We start from the raw sequence: 17,015 nt of genomic DNA, 5'->3' as shown, positions 1-17,015 counted from the left end.
TCATATTTATAAGCCTTGTACTTAACAAATAGAGAACAAGGTCTCGTGTTTTCCAGCAATTGAAGCAAAACATTTTGGTACGATTTGTGACCACCACATTTTGTAAATAAACTTAATTCATAAGTCTCATATTGCCTTTGTATGATTTAATCGACCTTTCTTCTTACATATTATTTTATGTTATTATTAAATGTTATGTTATTATAAAATATTATATATTTATTATTGTGCAAAAAATTACTATTTAATGACTATAAAATTTAAATACTAAAAATAATTTTGTTTTATAACTATATATATATATATATATATTTTATATGGAAAATAATAAATTATTATTAATCTGATTTGTTTCTATAATGCTTCGTTTAAAGGAGTGGAATAAAATTATTTTTTTTTAAAATTTTTTTTTTTTTTTTTTTTTTTTTTATAAAATAATTTATTATAATATTAAACAACAATTTTATAAATGTGTGGTCATTACAATAGTTTGTAAATTGTTGAATCACTTTCAGTCTATTAGACTAGGAATAAAAAAATTTATAAATATATTTTGCAACAAAGATTATTCGTTATAATTTACGTTGATGGTATATGTACAATGTGAATGAAAAATAAACGAAGTGTACCGTTATAATTCATCATGCCTTTTACTAATTATATTTTGCAGTTTTTCAAGTAGATTCTGCTGAGAAGAATTCAGATTTACATTATTTTCATTTATTTTTGAAGAGTCCCGATATGTAATTAGAAGTTTTTGTATTTCTCGTAAAAGAACTTCTTTCTTATCTATGTATTCATTTTTACAAATAACACTGAGAGTGATCATACTTTCATAAACAATTTCATGAAAATCATCTATTTCTGAATTTATTTTTAAACTTTTTATCATTAAATCGACTAAATTTTGGCAATATTTTTGCATTAAAAGCTTATGTTCAAAATTCGTTAAATTATATTCTTTTATTTTAAGTTTTTGCTTGTCATCTTCTATTTCATTTAGATGTTTACGCTCAATTGTCAAATCATTTACTAAATTCATAACTCGGATTTGAATTTGAAAATGTCCATCGGTTAAAAGTTTTCCAAATATTTCTAACCCTCCATTATTTACAAGAGTTTTTTGGGCTGCTGGAAAGTGCCTCACTAGAGCTCCAAGCGCAAATAAACATCTAGACTTCACTTCTATTTTATTATTAACAGATAACATGTGCAAAAGCTTTTGAACATAGTCATTTTCTAATGCTTTGAATTGTACTTTTGGATTTGACTGTACAGCAGCACCCAAAAGTTTTAATGCTTCAGCCTTAACTTCAGAATTTGTTGAATTTAAACATGGAGAAATAATTTTCGACATTCTGCAAAATAAAAATAATTATTCAAATGTCAAATGTTGGTAAATTAATGAATAGAATTATTAATATATATGCATATTGGAGTGTCGGTCATTCGAAATTATGTCTTACGCAATGAAAGAATGAAAAACTTTATTTATTGTCGAATATTAACACAATTAAGCATTATCACATATAGAATTAATTTGAAAATTAAACTTTCTTGTGAAATTGCATTAGAAGCAATGGAATTTGTATCATTTTTAAATTTCAAATAGCAAATTCACTTATAAACACGGTTTTAAAACTTACCCTCCCATGTCAGAAAATATTTGTGCATTATCTATTTGATGAATAAGGTATTCTATGTTATTTAGAATTTCTAATACATCTTGAATTTTTATTGTATCAAGATTGTCGGTTATAATAAACTCTTTATAAGATTCAAATTCATTAAATAAGCTAGTAAGTACTTCAGAGTCAGTAGAAATGTTCATATTTAATGTTTCGAGCTCTTCTTTTAATTCAGAATAATGCTTAAATTTTTTTCTTCTTTCAGGCTGATCTTTATTAATATACTGTAACATAATTTTTATAAATATCTTAAAACAGTATTAATTAATTTTATTACAGTAATGAAATATAGTACATGACTAATTATTTCATAAAATTTATAAAATTTACTCAAGTAAATAAACTACTATTCTTACATTTATCAATTAATTATCTAATTACAAAACATATTATTAGTATAACATTAAGCTTCATAAAATTGGTATTCAATATTATTATTAAATTGTATTTCATGAAAAAAAAAAAAAAAAAATTTTCTAATGTACCCTTTGAAAAATGCAAATAATACGATTTAAAAATCCACTGTATACATAAGTTTCTTAAGAATTACATAATCAAATGTCGTTGAACCACTTTGCTTAAATTTTCAATGAGACATTCAATGAATTTTGTTTATTATAATTATAATTTTTAATTACATAATTTTAACCGTTTATATATATTGAATAATATTTAATGTATAAAATAATTAATAATAAAACATTTTTTAATATTTTAATTAAAAAAAAAAAAAAAAAAAACAGTTAATTCTCAAAACCTTAAATTTATTTATATTTATAAGAATTATTGATAATTTAATTGATTATTTAATTTCTTTTAATTATGAATTATTTAATTCTTACCTCTGATTGCAAAAGTGTGCCAGTATCACCAGAATTCATTTCTTTTAATAGTCCTTTTAATTCATCAAAATTAATGTTTACTCGATCATTTTGTTCTCCCTTCTTTACATCATTTTCTTCATTTATCAAAGGTTTATCCGGATGAATTGTCAATGAATTTTGTTCGGATTTAGATGGCTTTTCCTCTGAATTTTCCACTTGCTTCTCATCCATCAATTTGGCTTCGGTTACTCCAGTTTGAAGATTATGCCGAACATGAAGCCCGGGTGGAATTAGAGTACCTAAGAATATATTTAAATAATATAAAAACGAGGTGGTTTTTTTTTCTTTTTATAGTATTTTTTTAAAAATTTAAATATCGACAATGGTTAATTGAAAAATGCAAGAACGAATGATTACCATGTCAATGTATTTTATTTAGTGCTTGTATAATCTATTATAATGTTTTAATATATATATGATTATAAATACACATTCGTTTGCTCATGCAACCGCATGATCACTTAAAAGGATTTACAACGAGCCAACACGGTTACCTTTTTTTACGGTCTGCCAATCCTTTGTAGGTAAGAAGACACTGACATTTTTGTTCGAATCAATGGCAATCGCACTAACCGTAAAATAGAAAATTACTAATAAAAGCGACGTAAAGTAACGCATGTCGCCGATAAACTATAAAAGCGAAATAGCATATGCGATCGATCAGCAAGAGGCACTTTATACACAACTAAGACTTAATTTGAAAACTCAATATATTCACTGTAAATTGGTAATTCTTTTTCTTCTAATTCGAAAACGAATTACGTGTCTATTGGAATATTTACATATTGATATTGGGAAACTGCCGCTGGTGCTCTTATCCACTATTGTATTTTTTTACAGCTCTTATGCATATGGTAAGGTCCAATATATTTTACTCGACCAATCCTCTAGCGCCGCGACGTTGTCACTTTTCTTCGAAACACGTGGTTTCATCTGAGTTGTTTTTGCTATCTTCTAATGAAATTACATTAATTGCGTTATATTACGTAAAGGGAGGTTAGTATTTATGATATTTTTTTTTTTTTTTTTTTTTTTTTTTTTTTTTTTAATTCCATTTATTCTTGTTATTTTGTAAGAGTTGGGAGTTGGGAGTTGGGCGTTAGAATAAATAGAAAATTACGGAGGTCTATTGTTATAAAATATAATTTATATGTCTTATAATTTATTATTGAATAAAATATCTGTTCAATGATGCACCGATAATCCATTATTACACATTGAAATATTTCCGTAAATTATAAATGATTTTCTTACCTCAATAAAGCAAAACAAAATTTTAACGAAGTACAGTACGAGCTTTAATATTATCAATAAATATTAACAAAATCATAAAGCAATGAATTAAATCTACATAGATAATAATTTTGTTGTTTTTTGTTTTGTTTTTTTTTTGTTTTGTTTTTTACTAATGAATTTTACTTATGAATGCAATTATCAACAATAGTTAATATGTACATTATTCGTATTGATTGCTATTGAGCTAGTAAATTTCAAATAGAATACACATAATTCGTTATTCCGATAGATTGAGTAATCCTTAGACGCATGCGCAGAGAGTTTCGAATTTTCGCTGGCGCGTTGTGTCCCCCTGTAGCTTATATATAGACATTTATATATCAAAAGAATACTTTACAATGGGTTAGTGAGATGATTTCTGATGTAGTGGAAGGAAGGCGGACGCGACATTGTAGGTAGCATTGTGTGCGTATTACGCGTTACATTGTCAAAAAATTGAAGAAACAAGAGTGCTGGTGTTGTGCGAAGATATACTTATAACATGTATGACGTTTTATATTTTAAGTATAAGCTGTACCACCGAAAGACTAACATGTCCAAAAATGTTTTTTCTGCATGGTAGTGAATTTATACAATTGTACCTCTAAGCATTAACCAAGCATAAGAATAATAAAAAGAATGTTTAATTACTCATCCAGATTCATTTATTGTGATATACTATATGTACTCTATTAATCTACGTTAAATTGTATATAAAAAAAAAAAGGAAAATAGATGAACCTACAGGACAATTTATTCACAGAAGACGTGGAGGAGCAACTACGGCATTTTTTGAAGAGTGAGAAACGCAAGAGGTAAGACGGTATGATATGCTCGCATTCGTAATTGTTAATTCCACTATCACAATTTCATGCATTATATTGATAATAATATTATATTGCAATTATCAATATATTAATTTAGAGTCTTGGGGATATATTATTACGATGTTTTTTTAATGATGATCGAAGTATTGTATTACGCTCTTATGTAGATGTGAGGTAATAGTAGTAGCTGAGCTCAATAGCATAGAATACGATAAGTAAGAAATAAAAAAAAATTTTTTTTTTTCATCCACAAGAAATGGACCATATACATATCCATATCAAGAATGACATATACATCTTGTTATGTGTTAATTTGCTTTCAATTAATTGTAAATTGCCAAATTTTGGCCTTAGTATTTATTACATTGATGATACACCCTTACGACTAAAAGACGTTTTTTCATTAGAACATAACCTCGGTGATATTTGCATTTTTTTTATTGTTATGGCACAAATAACACCGTAAAAACGTTCGTTATTAAATCTCGTTCTTTTCAATCCAATTAATTAATTAATAAGCTAATAGCTATATAAATCTTCGATGTAAATAGATAAGTAGCTACATGTATTATTAAATTATAGCATTGATTCAGTTGATTTAATTATTAGCTTTGTAATATCATCTACCTTATTATATTATATTTTTTCATTTTATAGAAGTAATATACAAATTATGCGGTGTTAAAATTAGTAATATATAATGCAATAATTGAATTTATGTTGTTTTTTTTTGTTTTTTTTTATTTTTTTTTTTTTTTTTTTTTTTTTTTTTTTTTTTAAATAAAATGTTTATCGAATGAATAAATTTAATATAGAAATATAAAATTGAAGTAATAAACAGTGACAAAGTCAAATAAATTTTTATGAAATAATTTGTCTAAAAAAAGACATTCTAATTTTTATATATTTTTTTAAAAATTATTTACAATTTTAATTTATATTAGAATTATATTAAATAATTATAAAACGTTTTATAAAATATTTATTAATAAAAATTTTTTACAATGAAAAAGATTATACTTTACTATGAAAAATGATTTAAAATTGTATAAAAAGTAATAGATTGCGAATAAGATAATCGGTCAACCCTTAATTTAAATTATCTTTAATTTAAAATTTGTAAGTTTGCGATTCCAACGTTGGATTTCAGTAAAATTAAAAATTATCGATAATACATAGTTTGTTTAAATTTCATCAATATATGTAATAATAAAATAAAATGAAAAATTACATATAACTTTTTAACTATGAAATTTTCATTCAAAGACAAAGACAACAGTAAAGTTTATATATTAGAAAATTTTATAATTCATTATTACTTACGTGTAAAATTTCTTAAAAATGAAATTGATACAAGATAGTATAGAAGTATCGAAAAAATTGATTAAGTATATTAAATTGAAGTTTCAAAATACGTTGTAAATACATAAACTACGTTGTCCAATTTAAATAAAATAAGATAACGTGATTGGTCGATATTAGGCTACAAATTTATTATTAAACTTTTTAATTCTTGCTAACATGAAAAGTAATATCTAATAATTACTTAGTCCATTTTTATTCAACGTTTTGTTAGATCGTACTTAAAATATGATTTATAAAAACAAATTTGTATTTGCTTTAATTTCTTTCAAGCTAAATTATAACGAATTTATATAAAATATTAACATTTTTGTTCGTTGAATACCATAAAGAAATAGTAATAATAATCATATTATTCTGATATATCTGATAACTGTCAATTCTTAAGAAGTAGGCACATGCACAAATCGCAAATTTTTAATTATGTGAAAAAATAATATATATTTTATACGTTATTGTCTTGCAAACATTAATTACCATATTTAATATTTTCAAATATTATCACATGGTAATGAACATTAACTAACTTAATATTCAATTCATAAAATAACAATAGATATTAAATTAAAATAAATATTTTAATAATTTAAACCAATGTTTATCTTTTAAATGTTAGCTGATTTTTCTATTAGGATAAATTTCATTAATATTTCTTTCATTAAAATAGTATACGCACCATCAATTAAAAATTAATATATTATGAAAACCAACGTAATATACTAAAATTAATGTATTTGATAATAATACATGAAATTTGCTTGCGGTCGTATTTTTGAGGTTATATTATTACGTCATACTTATAATGATAAACTTATAATATTATTATTTAATACTTACAGTTAAATATTCAATAATATATTGAAACATTTATTAGGAGATGTATTTATCTAATGAGTTGATTTATGGTACAACTCGATCGCTTACATTCTTCATTTTTCAGTATAATTTTATCAGATTATTTTAATACTCTTATCTATTTGCACTTTTGCGCATATATAAAAAGCATCAGCCATTACAATTTTGTTGTTCATAATTATTATAAATAATTTAGTTGTGTATGAACACTTAACATTCGGCGACAAACTATATGCCTTAGAAATCAATATAGTTTGCAAATTTGATAATATTAGCGTGTTTTCAGTTGTTTGGAAAATCATTATTTGCATTTATTACTTATACTATATATAAAATAAAATATTTATGTCCTTGTTATAATTTATTACTCAATTGGTAATTATTAAACTTTCGTAATATTAGAATAGTACTGATAAAATTTAGTTTAACACTATATTTTTAAAGGGATTTATAATTTAAGGGATTATAATTACACATTATTCTATAGATTTCTTTTTAATTTAAATTCAAATTTCTTATTTATTAATATAATATTATTATTTATATAATTGCATTAAAACTCAAATAGCGTATGTTTTTTTTTAACAAATATGCTAAAAACTATTCTGCTTTTATTTATTAAAATAAATTTTTTAATTACAATATTAGGAGGTAATGCATGCTAAGTGTCGATATATCTATGTCGAAGTATTCCATTATTAATTGTAACATTGGCATTAACTATATATATATATATAATTAAATTTGTTTGAAAAATTGTATTATAAAATGTCAGCATAGTTGCTCTTTATAATCATGTCTATATCTATTTTGTCTTTCTATAGTTTTATCCAATAATATTTCTCTAAAAAGTATTATATTAATAGTCATTTCATCGTTATAAAATCGTTATGTCAGCGTAGATCTGTAAAATTATAAACATTATAAGAAATTATTGAAAACATTTTTCATTTGTAGATATTTCAGACTTTATGACACTATCACTTCATACTGGCTAACTTTATTATATTTACTTCCATAATATCATTGACGATTATATTACTTAATAAATTTGATATTCTTAACCCTCATATATACTATAAAATAAACGTTTATACTGTCTTTGAAATGGGGTTGACGATGGTGTAATTAAATATTTGATTTAATATCAATAGATAATTTGAGGTATGGGAATAGTTTTTATTCTTCTCATGTCAACGACCACTAACCAATTTCTAAACATAGCTTCGTTATTTACATATGTAGCGCACGTGTATATTTTTTAAACATAGATCGTTAATGATTTTAGTCATGTCACAGAACAGAAAATGTGCAGTGCATATTAAACAGTAAATCTAAACCACTTTTAGAAAATTCTGTTATGATTTGCAGTTTAGACACTTTTTCTTCGATATTGATTATATTAATGAGAGAAATCGCACAATTTTCGAAAAAAATCGAAAGAATAATGGTATATTGTCATAATAATATTGCTTAAAGTTTTCGTTATAAGACTTGAATTAGTCGATGAGCTGATTGATTTGTATTTACTGATGATCTGTAATTGAAAATTTTCTCTGTAATTTTGTCAAAATTTTTTTTGTGTGTCATAAAACAAGCTGATTATTGTTTTAATGTAATTAACGCATGATTTAATAGATTTAAAGGAAAAGTTTCAAATTTTATTACGATAAACGTGTTTAAAAAATCATTACCGTTTAAAATTTATTGATGTAATAACAAATAATTTGTTTAATATAGCAGATACAAATATTGTTGTTTTTATTGTTATATATGCTACTACCACAAAACATTTGTCAAATATACAATATACTAATTGAGTTTAATTATTGAATTTTTATACACTTTAATATATATATATTAATTTTTAATTGAAAATATGTTAAAATTATAATTTTATTATACAGCAGAAATGAACATGTTTTAAAGTAATATAAATAAAAAGAATTTTATAATATATTGTAGAAATGACTCTGTTTTAAAACTTTTGCAAATTCAAATAAATCTGTACATTTATTTTATGATTCTAAGCATTTTGAAAGTTCTATATGCACGTTTAAAAACCGTTTATATATATATATCTTCATAACATGTAACATTTTATAGAATTTGTAATTTTTTTTTTTACATAGAAAATGCCATCGATTAACTTATTTAAAACTGTTTCAAAGAGTAATAATTTAAGAGAATATGAAAATATATTTTATTTCTTCTTTTTTTTTTTTTTTTTTTTTTAACTAGTAAGCACACCATCACATGAAATATTACTGCGATAGATGTTCTAAATGTACAGGTTAAATATACTCTTATATTTAGTATTTTATGTAAAAAGTTTTTCTCTTTAGGAATTAAAAGGAACAATTTTTTTAATGACTGGCGAGAATTTTGAAATATCTACTTTATATAAAAAAAAAAAAAAAAAAAAAAAAAAAAAAAAAAACTCGCCCACAAATGCATGTTCAATAAAGCAATTCGTACATGCAATATTAAATGTAGTTTTAAAAATATTATCGAAATTTGAATTATTCGTGCAATGGGATTGAATCGTCAATTAAGAAGTATGACGTTGGTTAAAATAGAAATTATTTTTAGTGAAATTTTATTATCAGACTAATTTTTTGTATATTATAAAATGAAATAAGCTGGGGAATTTACTGAGAAAAATGCAAATATTTGGAGAAAACGTACGTGTTCCCATTGTTGCTTAATCGACATACTTAAGCAGCTTGAATTGTTAAAATTAAAAGCAAATATTGTTTGCATGTTTTAGTAAACTCTCTTTATTAAGATGTTACGAAGAAAAAAAAAGTTATTAGTTCTGCTTTGTTGGTAGCTCTACACACGTGCATTGTAATATTTGATATATTTTACGTTAAAATTTCTTTTATTGCCATTTAGATAGATTCGATCCAACGTGTCACCGATTGAAATATATTTGACGATTTAAGGTCGTTAGTTATCCTAAAACGCTTGTTCTGCACTTAAATACGAAAGCATACTAAATTTCATGAATATACTTCTCATTCTATTAAAAACATTTATTACTTAACAATTTGATTCATTAACTCTTTGCCATCTTACAATAGTATAGCGAATGGCATTTAGTATGATGATTTATTGAAAAGGAAGATGAAAAGGAAACACTAACTTTTTTTTATACTAACATCGTTTATAAGCAATGAAGTTGTGTAAATCGAATTTGCGACAAGTATGAATTACATGAAAATAATATAGTGCTGGGAGATCGCCGAAAGAGAAAGTAACTCGACTGTCCGATGTTATGTAAAAGTTACAGTCGAACTGCCGCGAGAATCTGTAGTTTGGCCATTGCATTCACCTTCCGAAGGCCGCGCGCGTCTGGACGAGTCGACTCAAGTACGATTTCCTTGAGCTGTGCTGATTAAAGGTTTGTTGTTGTAGATTGCTTTGCAAATTCTGGATTAATTTTGCTTTTGTCGTTTTATTTATTTTTTTGTTTTGTTTTGTTTTTGTTTTTTTTTTGTTTTTTTTTTTTGTTTTTTGTTTTTTTTTTATTTTGTTTCTAATCTTATTATGTTCTAATTTTATACGATATTCACACATGCTCATTATCAAGATTAATACTAAGACAAAATGCTTTAAATGATTCAAGTGCTATAAAAGATGATTGTTACGTGTAATGGGATGTTAAAACAGCGATAGTTTAGGAAAATATATTTGTGTATTTCGTTGAAAGGCGCGCGGCAATGGGTTTTCATGTCTCGATACAATGAAAGTTGTATCACCCAATATAAACGATAATGAAAAGAATTTCGTTATCCTTTAGTTGTATTAATTAATGTAAATAGAATAAACTGTATGTCAAACATTTAACTTTCAAAATAATGTAAAACAATATAATTATACGTATGCGTCACTGGTTGTATAATTTGTAAATTTTTGTTAAAATAAACTTTTTTCTCCACTCATTGTAAATAGAAGAAATTGTTTAGATATTTTGGAAGAGCCTATTTTTATAAATTAAAAGTTAATCCAGAATTTGAAAAATAATTTCTAAAAATGACAAATCCTTTTATCGATGCACATACAATCTCGCTGTTTAATCAAATTATTTTTTCAGTGAATTGAAGAAAATTCTTTCAGGATTTACCGTGGATTCTTCCATGGACTTGGGCGTTCGTGCGGCTGTTTGATTATGTGTAATAATGGGGATAAATAATGGGATAAAGAAAAAGAAAAAAATTCGCATTACTTTGCTGAAAGCCATTCTCGATATATTGACACAAATCATTAAATTGAATTATTTGTTTTAGCAGTGCGCGTTGTGTTAAGCATAATTTAATTTTAAACGATTTTTTCCGTTTTAAAGATATTGTCGAACATTACTTTGTCATTACTTTGATAATTCTTAAGTAAGTAGCATAAATTTGAACAATAGTATGTACTTATAATTATTTAAATAAATAGATGATAAAAATAAATCTTGAATAAAGTAGCAAAACTTAGCAATCGGTATAATTTATTTTATACTTTAACACATGATAATTGGCAATTTAAAAGAATTCGATAAAAAAGTATATGTGTATGTTTTTAAATAAGCTTAAACAAACTGTTGTTTAATTCTTTCTGTATAAATTATTTTCAAAAAAATAAAAATATATTTTGTTAATTGCATGTTAGTAAAATTTATAATGCATTAATCATTATTGTAATTATGTTTATAATATTTACTGAGTTATATTACCGAATTAAAACCAGTTTCATCAATAATTATTTAAGTAAAATTTATGTTTTCTTTTGTAATTTTTTTTTTTTTTTTTTTTTTTTGTTTTTTTGTTTTTGTTTTATTTTAATATACTTTCACTTTTAAGAATTCTAGATATAAAGTAATAATATTTATTATATAATCTTTATCAAAAATACAGATTTGATTATACAATATTTATAATCTATTACACGTAAGAAATGAACGAATAATGTTTATTACTTCCTTTTAATGATTGTAATTTCCAAAATAAAAACACAAAATCTAATTATGAAACATACAGGTTCTAATGAAACGCTGGCATGTAAATTATGAGGTTAGATATGAAATTATGTAAGCAGAAATTTCTCATTTAAACTAATATCCTATGTACATATTACCGCATACTGGTTTTACACGGTACATTCGTTTTACTTTTGTTATTTAAATTTGCATATACCTTTTTTAAATAATGAAAGTGAAGAAAGTATAGTAATTTAAACTTTATATATGTATATGTATTGTGTGTGTGTGTGCGTGCGTGTGCGTGTGCGTGTGCGTGCGTGTGTGTGTGTGTGTATGCGCGTGTGTGCGCGCGCGCGCGTGTACATAAAATTAATTTAAATATTAATTAAGTAAATACATAAGCTAATATCTCATTTAGATCGATGAACGTATAATTAAAATTAATAAAATAATATTTAATGGATTAAAAAATTTGTAATAATTCTTTTTTATAATTAAATGCCACGAGAGTGTAAACGAGAACTAAATAATACCATAAACATAAAGAAAAGCTGGATAACAATGGACCATTATGTATTTTCAGAGTACTTGTTTTTCCACCGGTTAACAGCTACAGGCGATTTCTCATCCACCAATTGGTGCAAGACCACTTTGGCGATTTGCTGCAGACATTCTCTATCGGTCAGGGTATTGCCAGAAGAACTGTCATCTGCTTCAAATCGGACTTTATAAAGTATAATTGCCTGTGTACTTTGTACACTAATTTCTCATTTTAAATTAAATCCAGTTGGAATATTCATTTAGTTTATATGCAACTCTTATCGTTCACACTTAAACGTTTACTATTTTTATATTTTATATCATTATATCTTTACTTAAATATTGATTTAATTTAATTTTCAAATTTAATGTATACGTGCTCTTATCTCGTCGTTATTGATTTCTAATAAAACTTTCTTACAAAGCTTATTCAAATAAATATAGTATCGTAATAATATTCGTAATAATCCTTAATTGTAATAATCCTTATAATTTAGACTACCTCAAATCAATGGTCATTTTTCGCAAGCAAGTGTCAATTTCAAGGAAAATTCGACATACATGATGGGAATAGAAAGGCAATGTACACCAACTGCATCACCCGAGCATAATGTTCACAAAATAAGAAATGGTAATTAGCGTACAAATTTATAGTCGTAGTGACATAGGTTAAAAAAAGAAAAAAAACCTTATGTTCTTAGTTTATATTTGACGAGAAAATTTTATGTGATATATAAATATATATCCATACGTTCTATCCAATAAACGAATTTGAAAAAAAAAAAAATAATATTCGATTGAATTTAAAATGAATAATTTCATATGTGGTGTACAATTTGTAAATAACGAGTAAATCAAATTTATTAAAAATGAAAATGAAATTACATTTTCATTATTGTGAATTTTCTTTTTTCTATATATTATGGATTTGTATTATTAATTTTATTTGAGTGATTTTAATATTCTTATATAAATATAAAATTCTTTTACAACAACAACAACAACAAAAATAAATAAATAAAATAAATAGATAAAATAAAAAAATTAAGCTAAAGAATTTATCAATTTTAAATAAAATATTCAATATTTTCAGTAAAATCAGTTCCTACAGTTGAAATATACCGACCCCCTGCAGCAAGACGAGCTAGATTGGAAACATCTCCAGCGGGGCCATTATCAATCGAACAAACAATTTCGGATGTTTCTACAAAGTAATTAATTATTAACATAAATCAATATATTTATATATAAGTTTATATATTTCACCAATTTTTCGTCCAAAAATTTTTACAAAATTCGTTTAATAAGAAGCAATGGATTTTTTTTTTTTTTTTTTAAATTGATATTTTGTGAGATAATTATTATTGAAAAAATAATTTAAATGACTATGTTGTCATATATAATTTGTTAATTTAAATATTAATTTTGGGTGGGAGGGGGCGGGCGGGGGAGGAGATATATTATGCTTTCATAGTAGCATATATATTTTACAATTCCGAAGTTTTGTAATTATTTATATTAAATCTCAATTGTTACTTAATTGAGACTGCATATGGGGTCACGATATAAGTATTTATTTATTTTTGTATTTAATTAATAAATTATTTTAACCAATAGAGCGAATCGTCGAAAACGACCGGATCGTGCAGTTTACGTACCAAGGCACCGACGCAGCGTTCCCGAAATCGAAAGTGTCAATGTAACTGTACAGGAAGATCAATTTAAACATCCAACAGAATCATCAAGTGTTAATTTGACTTCTTCAATTGAAAAAGATGCAAATCACCAACTATCATCTAAGGAGTCGAAGGAAATTTCAACGATTATGATCGATCAGACGCTTGAAAAAGTATCGGACGAAGAGTTCGATAAACAATCATTCGCAACCGCTCATTCCGCGATTAGTAAAATGAAAGAAATAACATCAGAAGTTGCCGTGGAATCAGAACTTTCGGTAATGGAGGAATTACAAGAAAATGAAGAAACGGAGAAGAAAGCCGAGCAGCAATCGTTCAGTTGTCAGCGGGATCAAAGCATATCGAATGAATTCGTTAATGATGACGATACTGATAGTGCTTCCAAGAATAGAATTGACTCCTGGAATAATGACACACTGTGTAAATTGAAAATATCTTGCGATAATGAAAGTATGACATCGGAGGTAAATGAGACTCCTAGTCCTTGGAGTGTCAATAAGCCTTGTAGCGATGATAAAGTAGCTAAGCAAACGTTAATTTCCGAGGTATTGATAATCTCTTCTTGTACGGACGAAGCGGAGGTGGAAAGTGCAAAATCATTTGTGCCTGTTAGCCCTGTAACATCATTGGAGAAAAAAGTAAAGAAAGTTGAGAGGCCAAAAAGTAAACCAGCACCACCGCCCTTGCCTCCGTCAAAAATTAATCGCGATGAATGTGATTGGGACAGTTTATTCGATGATAACGGCGATTGTCTTGATCCTACGTTAATCGAGGAAGTAAGTTTCATAATTAATTGTGTGCGTATTTTGTATCTTTAGAAAACAGTATAGAAATCAGTAAAATTAGACTATACAACTGATTATCCTATCGTATCACTTAATATTTGTGCAAATAACAATTAACACGATTCCTAGATTAATTTCTAAAAAAAAATTTATGAACATTTTAATATATACATACTGTCGTATTTTCTATAAAACATATTATTAAAATTGTTGTACCAATATCTCGAATATTGTTTGTTTCAGTTAACGTCTTCAGTCGGTGAAGTAGTAATAGAAAAACCGAAATGTAATTATAAAACTTCCGCACGTTCTGCCGAAATATTGAGTGATGAATTTGCTCACGTATTAGAAATTTACAATTTTCCATCTGAATTTAAATCAAGTGATTTAGCTGCTGTATTTAGTTCGTTTAAAAATGGAGGTTTTGAGCTGAAATGGGTAGACGACACTCATTGTCTTGGAGTTTTTAGTAGTCCTCTTGTCGGTAGGTATTATAAAACATAAATTCTTTTATAAATATTTCAATTTATTACATTACATTTACACCTTTAGATTCATTAATATTACATCTTTATATTTAATTTCATACAGAAAATCCGAATTATATGTTATACTTTGTTTTATATGTTATACTCTGTTTGGATAAAGTAGGATAAGCATCACTAAAGATTTATTTGAATGATTGAAGTTTTAATATAATCAAATTTAAATCGACCGTAAGAAAAGTTATTACTTAATAACATAATTCGTGAATGTAATTGATTTGGAATTAAAATTATTTGTTTTAAAAAACGTAGTCATAGTTTATGTGTGAAGTTAGTATTTGCAGTTATTATATGCAATGTATATATAGCAAAAAAAAAAAAAAAAAAAAAAAAAAAAAAAAAAATGATAATTTTATTCAATAAATTCGCATGAAATACCTTAAAAATAATCTTTAATTTTCTATATTTTATATAGCGTGTTAGCAAATTTTCTCATTGTATAATAATTATATCTAATATATTATTAATATGATATAATATCATTATTTTTTTCTACTACATAATTTAAAAAGCCAACGATAGATAATAAATATCCTAAAATCCATTGAGTGCATTAAATAATTAAAGAGTAACGAAAATCATAAAATAACACATGTAAAATATTTAATTAATAGTCGAATGTAAATGGCTGCTAATGAATAAATATTTATGTCTGGCCTTTATTGTCTTAATAATAATTATTATTGAAATAAACGTATGCTAATGTAATATCTATAAATTAAGTATAAGCGAAAAATATTTTGTAGCTCTGAATGTTTAATTATCCTTTAAAGTAAATTGTTAATTATGTCCAGCTGCTGAAGTATTGGCCTCGGATCATCCTTTTGTGAAAACACGACCGCTGAGCGAAGCTACCGCATTGAGTAAAACAAAAGCTCGAAGGAGCTCGGAATTTCTTCAACCCTATAGAAGTCGTCCAGAAACTTGCGCTGCACTTGCGCGACGTCTAGTTACAAAATCACTTGGTGTTAAGCTTGCAACAGCAAGACAGGAACGTGAGCAGGAAAAAATTGTATTACGTGAAGCCAAAGGTAATGTTTGCCGATATTTATCTTATTTATCTTCCCATTGACAAACTATTTTTATTTATTTTAGAAAAAAGGAGACTAGCTAATAAGCAGCGCGAAGATGTTTGGGAAGGCATAATTACAGAAAAGACAACATCATAAAAATTTCCTATACAAAAAATAGTTGTCAATATCATGTTGCATTTTATTCTAATGCAAGTGTATGTGCCTTGTACCGAAGGGTTGAGAAATATTTGATAATAATATTTTGACGCCCGGAACTTATTATTTTATAAATATTTATTTATTTGATTCAACTAATACATAAAATATTAAAACATATAAAATAGTGTGCACTCAATAATAATACATATCATTACAAAAATAAATTAAAAAGTTATTTTTACAATTTAACGATATTGCTTTGGTTAATTTTATTTTTTTTAACGAGACCTACATTTTCACCAAGTTTAACATCATGTTATCGTCATGATAGACAATAAAATATATTAAAAATTATCTATTGTTATCGTCAATGATAGATTTACTACAATTTTGTAATTAATTCTAAATACTAATCA

The 17,015-nt window shown here is 25.3% G+C and overlaps 2 protein-coding genes across 2 annotated transcripts; one reads left to right on the top strand and one right to left on the bottom strand.

Annotated features, from left to right (window-relative positions):
* Nucleotides 1–455: 455 nt before the first annotated feature.
* Sil1 (Sil1 nucleotide exchange factor) lies at nt 456–3,557 on the bottom strand. The gene is made up of 4 exons (XM_011507291.1): nt 3,067–3,557; nt 2,531–2,811; nt 1,647–1,912; nt 456–1,358 (listed from the first exon to the last, which is right to left on the bottom strand). Exons 1-4 carry the CDS (start codon nt 3,188–3,190, stop codon nt 632–634), a joined length of 1,398 nt encoding a protein of 465 aa, XP_011505593.1. The 5' UTR covers nt 3,191–3,557; the 3' UTR covers nt 456–631.
* A 617-nt stretch (nt 3,558–4,174) lies between these two features.
* Nucleotides 4,175–16,745, top strand: LOC105368304 (uncharacterized). The gene is made up of 9 exons (XM_011507289.1): nt 4,175–4,351; nt 4,575–4,662; nt 12,444–12,593; nt 12,898–13,031; nt 13,494–13,611; nt 14,018–14,873; nt 15,126–15,366; nt 16,222–16,458; nt 16,523–16,745. Exons 2-9 carry the CDS (start codon nt 4,583–4,585, stop codon nt 16,594–16,596), a joined length of 1,890 nt encoding a protein of 629 aa, XP_011505591.1. The 5' UTR covers nt 4,175–4,351; nt 4,575–4,582; the 3' UTR covers nt 16,597–16,745.
* Nucleotides 16,746–17,015: the final 270 nt, after the last annotated feature.

Source organism: Ceratosolen solmsi, unplaced genomic scaffold (assembly GCF_000503995.2).
Source record: "Ceratosolen solmsi marchali unplaced genomic scaffold, CerSol_1.0 scaffold6, whole genome shotgun sequence".
Taxonomy (NCBI): domain Eukaryota; kingdom Metazoa; phylum Arthropoda; class Insecta; order Hymenoptera; family Agaonidae; genus Ceratosolen; species Ceratosolen solmsi.
Note: the sequence above shows the minus strand (reverse complement) of the source record. Positions and strands in the feature narration are given on the sequence as shown.

Bases quoted from the DNA above. Each gene is read 5' to 3' on its own strand.
- Sil1 (XM_011507291.1), bottom strand. From the start codon at position 3,190: ATGCGTTACTTTACGTCGCTTTTATTAGTAATTTTCTATTTTACGGTT. The intron at 1,913-2,530 runs GTAAGAATTAAA...ATTATGTTACAG, and splicing joins GCACACTTTTGCAATCAGAG to TATATTAATAAAGATCAGCC. The intron at 1,359-1,646 runs GTAAGTTTTAAA...TTTATTTTGCAG, and splicing joins ATATTTTCTGACATGGGAGG to AATGTCGAAAATTATTTCTC.
- LOC105368304 (XM_011507289.1), top strand. From the start codon at position 4,583: ATGAACCTACAGGACAATTTATTCACAGAAGACGTGGAGGAGCAACTA. The intron at 4,663-12,443 runs GTAAGACGGTAT...ATGTATTTTCAG, and splicing joins AAGAGTGAGAAACGCAAGAG to AGTACTTGTTTTTCCACCGG. The intron at 16,459-16,522 runs GTAATGTTTGCC...TATTTATTTTAG, and splicing joins TGTATTACGTGAAGCCAAAG to AAAAAAGGAGACTAGCTAAT.